General features: G+C 37.0%; 1 protein-coding gene across 1 annotated transcript in view; it reads left to right on the forward strand.

Annotated features, from left to right (window-relative positions):
* LOC113539894 (B-cell scaffold protein with ankyrin repeats) overlaps positions 1-9,328 on the forward strand; it is a 42,195-nt gene extending 32,867 nt beyond the window's left edge. The window contains exons 8-15 of the mRNA XM_034303403.2: positions 854-917; positions 1,041-1,274; positions 4,402-4,464; positions 4,722-4,891; positions 6,830-6,893; positions 8,619-8,648; positions 9,032-9,111; positions 9,293-9,328. Coding sequence (XP_034159294.2) covers positions 854-917; positions 1,041-1,274; positions 4,402-4,464; positions 4,722-4,891; positions 6,830-6,893; positions 8,619-8,648; positions 9,032-9,111; positions 9,293-9,325 — 738 coding nt within the window. The 3' untranslated portion in view covers positions 9,326-9,328. The remainder of the gene's footprint in view (positions 1-853; positions 918-1,040; positions 1,275-4,401; positions 4,465-4,721; positions 4,892-6,829; positions 6,894-8,618; positions 8,649-9,031; positions 9,112-9,292) is intronic.
* The last annotated feature ends 741 nt before the right edge of the window (positions 9,329-10,069 follow it).

Raw genomic sequence — 10,069 nt, forward strand, 5'->3', positions numbered from 1 at the left:
TTTAAAGTTATTTCATTGACATGTTGGTCTATTTTCACTTTGGTTAACAGTTACCTACATTACCCACAGTGCCATTTGACTACCTCCTGACAGTGGCACAAGTGGGCCCTCACTTCATCTCTGCCTAAAGAGAGTGATGCAGCAGAACTGTAGTCCTTTACTCTGTTCATCTATCGCACTTCATCTGTACACTCTGCTCAAATAGATAAGGTCCCAAAGCTTCCATTTTCATGCTCAAGGGCAGATTTAGTGATTTGGGGGCCTTGGCAAAATAAAGGAATGGGGCCCTATTCAGTGTTTTAACATTGATATTTAAATTTTCAGCATACATTATTTAGCATTAATAATTAAAAATATATATAGTATACATTTTTAGGGGGCCCTTGGCTTCTGGGGGCCTAAGGCAGTTGCCTAACTTTGATAAGTGCTAAGTCTGCCTCCATCACTGCAGTTGGTTTGTCTTCTAATAGATTGCTAACTACATATTCTACATTGGATTTCTCATTAATATGTCACTGTACGTTGCTGAAAAATGGTAAGTGAGAAAATAAGATCAGGCTCTTTGGTTTAGGAGGTACCATTATTCCTTATGTCTGAGATTGTTGACATTTTTTTCTCCTATTAATTACCATTGTAACTGTGCTAGCAAAGTCGCCCTGAGATGTCAGCATGATCGCTAACTTTTGGTGTAATTGGTGTAATAAAATTACAGCATCAACCAACAAATTAGCACCAGAATTGCATAAGCACATCACAAATATTTCAGTATAAACATATATAAGGTGTTGCAGGGTTTATATATATTCTTTAGGCCCTAAACGAATTGATAGTCTAACTGACTGTGTTTGTATAGGCAAAGAGCAGTGATGATGACACGAGTGATGACACGAGTGTGTATGAGTTGATGGGCAGTACTGGTAAGTCACTACACACTTAAATGTCTGATTACTGTATATTCCTGTAATAAACAGTGCACTGTACAAAAAAAAGCATGGAGTAATTATTGCAGCAAATCAACGTGTGCTGTTTTGATCGTGCAGTGAATCTGCAGGTTGCTGACAGCCGTGATCAGCCTCACACAGGGGGAGCCAGAGATGCTAAAGTGCAGGTGGAGAAAGACAACAAGCTCTATACACTTGAAGTGAATAATGAAGAATATGACACCATCCTGACCTCTAGCAGCTCAATGGTGATGGCCAACCGACCCCCTGCACCTGCCCCCAGACCTGAGAGTCTCCCCAAAAAGGAGGAGAATGTACCTTACATCGCTCAGGGTAAGAATATCACACACTAATCAATTAAACCTGAAACATTTCTACTGCCTTCTCACTTTGAAGGGAGTTTTCATGGATTAATTGATTGAAGGAGAATCTTTGGACTTGTACTTCATCAAAAAACAAGCATACTAGGGTAAGGGTTAGGGTTAGGACTATTATTGGCCATAGAAATTTGTCCACAAGGTGTTCTTGTACTTTTTTTTGTTTAGTAAAACACACTCCTCGATCATTAAAGCAGATTCTGTTGCTCTCTTAAGCAGGCGAATCAGTAATGTTTATAAATACTTAATATTTTTTCTTTTTTCCCCGCCTATGCTCCCATAACCAACGACAAGGGAAAGTGAGGCCCAAATTTGCATCATTCATCACAGGCAGCAAGTTCTTAAATGTTCAATTTCAGCTGTATTAATAATTCAACAAGTTGAAGGTGCCAACTGACTTGTATTGTTAGAGCTTAATAAATCATTTAGACTATCCTGATCTGTAGCGTGTAAGCCAGAGAGAGCACGAGAGAGAGACAGGCTGAGCCTAGCGGTGCTTTATCATGAGAACAAGACCTTTGCATGAACTGTGCAACCAAACTCTCATCTGAATTGCTCAGTTGTAATGGTGAGGAATGATACTTCAGTATTTTACAGTTTCATTTCCACAGATTCAAGGAATAGTGAAATAGGATGTTTTTATCTAAAGCACTGCTGTAAAGATAAAACATTAAGTAAGAGGAAGTGAAAGTAATGAGTCATTAATTGTTTTTAACGGTTAATAGTCCTGGAGAGTGGCTCAGTGTGTACAAGTCAGTTGTTTGGATCCTGCAGTGAGATATATTGCAGTGATATCAGATGCTGTTTTGTAGGAAACAGATGGTAACTAGCGTGTGTTTCTAGAGCTGTTTTGTGAAAACCTCATTTTTCATATATTAATACAGAAGGGGGAATGAAAACATGAGCAATGCCATGGCTGTTGTTCAACAAATCCTGCTCTCTCACTGTCGCTATCGTGCTCATTTCTCCATTTTCTCTATGAAATGTTTCTTCCTTTCATCAGAGATGAAAAGATTATCATCCCTTTTTACCCTTTTCATTGTGCGATCCAGAAATGAGCTGCGAGTTAGGCTCAGCTAGAATGATTGCTTTTCTATTGACACAGTTCAACCAGCGTCATCGTGTTCACACGGAAGGATGGTGGGAAATGAAACTATTCATTAAACACGGATGATGGACGGAGACAATTTCGACTACGGTGGATATTTCTGAAATCCATCTTTACTATCAGTGTGTCTGTACCACCAGACCACTGTTTCTGGTTCCCTCAGAAACCACAGCATAAAAAGCTGTTTTGTACTTCAAATAACCAGACTGCTTTTTTTTTTTTTTTTTTTTAGGAAAATCTAAGCTCATACAGCTGATAGCACAAAGCAGACTGCTCCCTTTGGCGAGCATTTATGGATAAAAAGCCTTGGTGGGTGTGCTGCTACCGTTTTAGGGTCAAATTTCTCCTGCATATGCTCTGTGTTAGGTTTTAGGCCAGTGTGATGCTGAGCTCAGACCAGCATTATAGTGAGGATGAATGATATAAGGCAAGGAGCAAGACAAAGTGTGTCTGTGTGTGTGTGTGTGTGTGCCAGCTTCTCCTTTGGGCCTAATATGTGTTATGATGAATTACTTTTCATCAGACGATATTAAGCATTATACTTGCATTAATTTAGTGTGCAAGTTGATCCCAAGCGAATAGCTTTTATCCTGTTTAATAAGACCTTGTTGTGCTGATCTGCAAATCCTCAGCAGGCTTAAAGGACGATGCCAATATGATCTGAGTGTTATTAGAGCCAAGGGACTTTAGCAAGAGTATAGAATGGTTGCTTTTGAGCACAATGTGTCTCTGAAGATAAAAACACACCAACACATACTCACTCCCGAAGACACGCAGAGAAGGAAGGCGAGCGAGGCTGCTACTTCATGCATCTGCAACCAATCAGAACAGCTCAAGGGGGCCAAGTAGAGCCGACATCATGCATTACACATGTTTTCCACCTCTCCCATCCCACAACATGAAATGACAGAGGGGGATGGGGGGGGGGGTGGGGGGGACAAAAAGAAAGACTTTTCCATCCACTTCAACATTGCGATCTCTCGCCCACGCGCTGATCAGATTTCTAGACACACTCAGTGTTTATAGAGTTGAACGGGGAGGGACCAGAGCTCATCTGAACTGCTCATGCTTAAATTCCAGCTATTGCTAAAGCCATAAAGCTGCTGCATTACCTTCTCAGATAAAATGGTACCAAACTGTACCTTTCCTTGCCACTGGCATGGCGCCATCGAGGGCACGTCTTCTGTACCTATAGTATGTACCATTAAAGTATTACTCTAAAAGCAAATTAAAATACACGAGTTGTCCTTACAGTAAAGTAAACTCGTTTGACAATACAAGATAACTGATATGTACTAAAGTTACGAAAGGCATCCCACCCCATGACAAGGCAAAATACAGTGTAATACTCTTTTTTCTGAGAGTGTATCTTACTATGCTGCTATTTGGTATACGGGTAATCTGGTCATGTCTGCAGTTCAGGATGTATTAATAAAGAACTAATGTATCCTCATATTGTGTGCCTGCAAGTCATAAAATGGTGCAAATGACAACATGGTAGAAAAGAATCCATCAGAGGAGAATGGCACTGTGTGGTGCTGAAATAACCGAGCGCACCAGCAGCCTTTCATTTAAAGCCCTTACAAACAATCAATAGTATCACCAAGTGTATCCTTCACTTTAATTCAATTTTCCACCTTTCATTGATCTCAGAGAGTCTCATCTGTGTTTAACTTTTGTTTCAGCAAATGCAGAAAAAGAGGCTTCTTCCAGTCTGCTTAAGTTATTATGATAATACTCTCAATCAGATTATGTTATTTTGCTCATACTAACTATGCTTAGTAATAAGCCTGATTACTTTAGGGAATTCATCAGGTTTTTTTTTTTCTTGTGCAAACAGCATCTTTTTTTATTATGTGATGCCACCTAGTGGATTAGTAGCATTCTTACTGTTGGAGCACATGACAGTCCAGAGCTGCTCCAATGAGAAAAGCAGGCCAGTGATTATTGCTGCCTGTCTTTGATTTCATCCTAGTGTTCCAGAAGAAAATGTCCCAGGGAGACACTGAAACTCTCTACTCTTTTCCTGCCAAGCAAAGTAAGATATAATACATTTCACAAAGCAGCGTGCTTTCTTCAAATGTCCTTATTAAGATTTAATACTGATAAAACTCACATCTAACCATTATTATTTAGAATGCATCCTCTCTTTTGTTTTTTTTTTGGCATTTGAGCAAAATTGTGTTGTGCTCTGAAAATGTGGCATATTCAATTTGCATGTGTCACAGTGCTGCTGCCCTACTTTATCTCTCTTTAACTCTGTGTGTAACACTAACTGCTGGGTGCATGCCACAGCCAGCGGTCAAGACTCATGCACATACGACACCTTTATGCCAGCGCCGGGACTGGATGAGCTCATTAAACTGCAGGAGCAGGTGAAGAAAGGATCACTCAGCGTGGATGAGGCCCTGGAGAGATTCAGTGACTGGCAGAGGGTTCAGAGAGGATTAGATGGCATCCAACAGGTGACTAGCCATTTTAGATATGCAGTAATGCAAGTAAAATAAATTAATAAGTAAATAAATACATACATAAACAAACAAACAAACAAACAAACAAATAAATAAATAAAGCCTTATGTTAATAAGGGCATTTAAAAAAATTTGCAGTAAGCTGTTGAAAATAGAAACATTAATAAATAGTGTTATAATGTTTAATTAATACAATAATTATTAATGACTTATTAACAATTAATTATTAATTATAACATCATAAAGTAAAAAGATGGGCTTTAAGATGCTTGTTGTAAATATATGTGGTGGTCTGGGAAAACCCAGTTGTTGTCGCCGGAAAACATCCAAAAAAGATCCAAGAAAAATTGGGTTTTGGCCTAAATTGGACTTTTCTATGACATATTTTGATGAATCAACTTTTAGAAACCATAAATACAATCTTGCACATGCTACCTTCTTGCAAAGATCATGTTTGGTAAAGAGCCATTTTAACAAACATAATGTTAAAAACAGTCTCCTTAAAGATGTCTAAAGCCTTCCAGGCTAAGTGTGATTTGCTGACACATTGAATGCCACTCTTTACTCACGTTATTGTAATCATTACACTTTTCACTTTTGGGATTGACCAGATTTAAAATGCTGTATCTTTACTTCCGACAGAGATACATACAGAAGAGAAAAGCCTGAATTAGATATAATAAAATATATGGGAAAAAAATCACCATGTGAAGGGTTTTCCCAGGCCACCACATGTACAGTATAAGGGACAGTGAGTTCCACTAATTCTGAACGGAAGGTCAAACATTTGCACTAGACCCAAAAGCAATGGTGAGTGGCATGTATTAATTCTGTGCTTAAAGTAGAGCTACCCTTAATAAAATTACTCCATTTATGCTCTGTTTAAATTTCCAATTCAACACACAATTGCTTGTTTTTAAATCAGATTATTTTTAATATAGCGTCACATAACTTTCTAAACTAAGTCCCCATGGCCTCTCAGTAGTTATGCTGAAATAGAATTTTTGTACTGTCATTATTGTACATTCTTCTTGTTTTGTCTAATCGTTGTGCTGTTATGGGACCAAGATTCACTATTAGATCTGTGACTAAACACTCAATAAACCATATCAGTATCACTTGTCATTACTGTCAGCAGATAATATCCAGATGAGATGCTTCCAGTAGGGATCCTGAGTGGCTGCAGACATAACATAAACACAAAGTGAGAACAGATCAACATTACATTCACCAGAATTTGCAGAGCAGTGCAGCACCAATAAAACATACCGCTACAGCTATGGCCATATTAGGAGCCCATACAATACACAATATAAACATTCCATGTTACTGCAGTAAATCAAGCAACTTAGGAAGGTTTGCAAAGAAGGCAAAATGAACACACTTCTCATGCTGGAACAGTGTAATAGTAACTACTTGACGATAAAATGTTAGGCAAGGAGGATCACACATATTTTTTTATTTTTCCTGCCACTCCCTCTGTTCACTATGTAGTTTTCACTTGTTCTCCAGCCTACAGTCCACCCATCCTGTTTGTGCTGCTTTGTTTCTTGTTTGAGACTTGCCTTTCACATTATTCTGGCTCACATGTGGCTTGTGACTCATTCATCTCTAAACGGTGAAATTGCCAGCTGAATTGAACCCAAAAGCAAATCACAACAGGTCTGGTTAAAAGCCGTCTTCTGAGCAATGTGCCAAAAACAAGAGTTGTGGTTAGTACAGAGAGACTCATGCAGGTAGATGAGCAGAAACTGAATGACTTGATGAGTAAAATGAGTCCTAATGCCCAGCACTAAACTCAATTACACTGTACACTGTTTTTGCAACTGCTCGAACACAATCAGCTATTATAATGTGCTGCTGCGCTCTAACTGATGGCCTCCACATTAAGGTGACTGTAATGAAGCTCTATATAAATTCTTTGTGTTGTAGGAAAAACTGCGGCAGTTGCGGGCAAGCATCATGAATAACAGAGAAGATGACGACAGCGTCTATGGTCAGTATGTAGGATAAAAAAAAAGTACTCCAGTGTTTTAATCTAATCTCTATCTGCTGTACCTGTAGCATACATGTGATAAGCATGAACAGTAATTGTAGCACATACAGAAAAAACCTACTTATAACGGAAGTCTAAGGGCAGTTGTTGGGGCAGATAATCTTTTTTTTAATTCAGTCAGTGACACTAAGTTTACTATAAGTCTGTAGCTGGAACTATTTTGTCAGAGAGGAGAAATTATACAGGTTATACAGTACGTTACCAAAATATTCAACTTATACAGAAGTGCGTCATTTTTGGCCTGAACCATAAAACTCCGAGAAAATCTAAATAGCCAGAAATGAGTTGTATTTCTTCAGCATTGGAAACAATGAATAAAACTATAATATAATGAACATAATAAAACATTTTTGTAACACTTGATTTGAAGGGTACCTCCACTGGGCCTTTATAACACATTCATAGGTATTGCATAACTATTTTATAAAGCAATAATGGAGAATTTATGAAAGGCTTTTTTATGCCAGAACTCTTTGAGGTGACATTTGAGGTTTTATGAAAGAGAGAAGAGAAAACAGCACTCAGTTATAATTAAGTGTAGACTGGTTGAGATGGTTGCTGTATTTTTTTATATATATTTTTTATGTATGCTGGTTTGTTTTTATTAACAGTACATTCAGGACACATTAAAAAAATTGCAAAAGGTATATATAGTGCTTCATAACAGTCTTACAAATGCAAATATGATTACTAGTTTAATTTATGGGCATTAAAATCATCCATTTGGCTGTCATATATGACTTCATAAACAAGTGAAGTTGTATATAAATTATTTTTAATAGTAATAATTTTAAATGTAAAAGTAGCATCACCACTTTAGTTAAAGAGTATTCAATTCCTTTCTCCTACGAGAAGTGCGAGTGCTTTTTCTTTTCTTTCTTTTTTTTTTTTTTACAAAGACAGTCATATTCTTTCTAAAAAAAAATCATTTCATAGGTTTTGACATAAGCCTTACATAAATTTTCCAGCCTGGCTTTAGACATTATTTATGCATTGCTTATGAATGTGTTATGAAGGCCTAATGTTGGTATCCTTCAGATAAAGTGTGTTACCAACATTTCTCTGATTTCTGCTAATACTAAGACCTTTGTAGTTAGAGCGTTGTAGTTATGAATTAAAGTTGTAATTATGAATTTATGACTTTAATCACAAGTCAGTTTTGTGCAAAAATTGTATGTTGTTTCCTCAGTACAGGGAAATCTGTCGAAATTCTTGTCAAAGATAATAACACATAGGTTACTGATGCAGTAAACAGAGCACAAAACAGTGGAGTATTCCTAAACATGTGGTAAGAAAGCATCTGAAGTAGTCAAGATATATACTATTATCACTCAAGATACATGTTTCCTCAAGGTTTTTCTTGAATACAATAACAGAGTGGTTATGAATGATAAATTCTTATTGGAAAAGCATCAAATGACAAACTGAAATGTTTCTTGTGTTCGTCATGGTGCACAGTCCTGAATCTGTTCCAAAACAGACCCTTCATTTGGGAAAACATTCAGTGTCAAGATGACAGATTCCTCAATGCAACCAGTACAGAGGAAAAATGAAAGAGTTGGGAAAAACTGACCTTGAATCGTTAAAAAAAAAATCAGCAAAAACATCACAGTCTGCCAAAGCCATGATGCAGGCAAGCTAACTAGCTTCTTCTCTGTCCAACAGATAAAATCAACATCGTCCATCACACGCCACGTAAGTGCCTCACTGCTACTTTTCAACATTCGAGAGCTCAGAAAATCTTCGGAGATTATTATTTTATCTTGCAACAAGCCTCCTCCATATCTGTAACACAGGAAGCAGTTAACAAGCAGGATCACCCACAAGGACAGAATCTTTATGTAGTGTGAGGCGGTTGAGTAGAAGATAGTACGCACAATTTCAAACACACTCTTTGAGGTGCCATTTGTCAGTGTCAACGTAATCTGCCTTTTAATAGCCGTGTGGTTTAGGGAGAATAAATTTTAATGAGCAGTACAACTGTTCAACAGCAATAAGTAGACAACTGCGTAGGTTTAGCAACACTCCCTGAGTGGATCTTTTACTGTCAGACTAATAAATATCTTCACCCTGGTCAGCTGCAACTACAAAAGAATGCAGAAGAGGAAGCCAGCAAGCAGAGGCGAATTTCTACAGCAAACCCGTCAAAGGACAGCATGTGAGTTTTGGAATGAAAACTTCTCATCTACCTTTCATTAATCACCCTGCAGATGTTAGTTGGCTCTCTTCCACATCGTAATTGTTGTTCACAATTTTCTCCTAATTAATATGTCCAAGAATAAAAATAACTCATGTCCATATTCAAATTTGGTCATTATTTTATTTTATTTTTTTCCCAGTCAAATTTCTTTCGGAAAGCAGATAAGCGATAAAAAGTAAGTATGATCACTTTAGTTTGCAAAGCTTGGTTTAGGACATTTAAATTTTTTAATTAAAGAAGGAAAAGAAAGAAAGTAATACAAAAAAAGAAAATAATGTAATTATTTTTCACACACTCTTAGGGAAAAAAAAACTAAACTATACCTTTCCTTTTTGCTAAGATGGTCCCCTTATCTTTTGTATATTTAACATGTATGTTATAAGAATCATTTAAAGTACCGTAATTAGTTTTTAGAGTAAAGCTTTAAAAGTACATGACATGCAACTTTCTAGGTAAAGGATACATACTAGATGTACAAATAGTGTATGGTTGAGGGTACCACCCCAGTGACAAGGAAAGGTACCATTTTATTGTGTAGTCTTTTTTCCACTAAGAGTAACATGCAGGATTGATACATATAACTTCAACAGCAAGGCATATTATAAGTGGTTTAGGATGCAAATTGAGTATACATTTTCTTTCAGAAATATGAAGACATTTTCAGTTTCAAGCTACTGTTACAGGAGGAATACCAGAACCATCTAATGTGGAGCTGTGACAGTTATATCATCTGAAAGGAATCAATGCAGAAAACAATACTGAAAATCTCAGGACTTCACACTACGATGTATCTTGGAATCTTCTCTTTTTTTCTTTTACATCTACTATTTTAATAATCAAAAATAAGCATTATGTAACATGAACATTTCAATAATTTTGAAATAAAAATGTTAAAAGTGTTTAATTTGTATACTAT

Source organism: Pangasianodon hypophthalmus, chromosome 4 (assembly GCF_027358585.1).
Source record: "Pangasianodon hypophthalmus isolate fPanHyp1 chromosome 4, fPanHyp1.pri, whole genome shotgun sequence".
Taxonomy (NCBI): Eukaryota; Metazoa; Chordata; class Actinopteri; order Siluriformes; family Pangasiidae; genus Pangasianodon; species Pangasianodon hypophthalmus.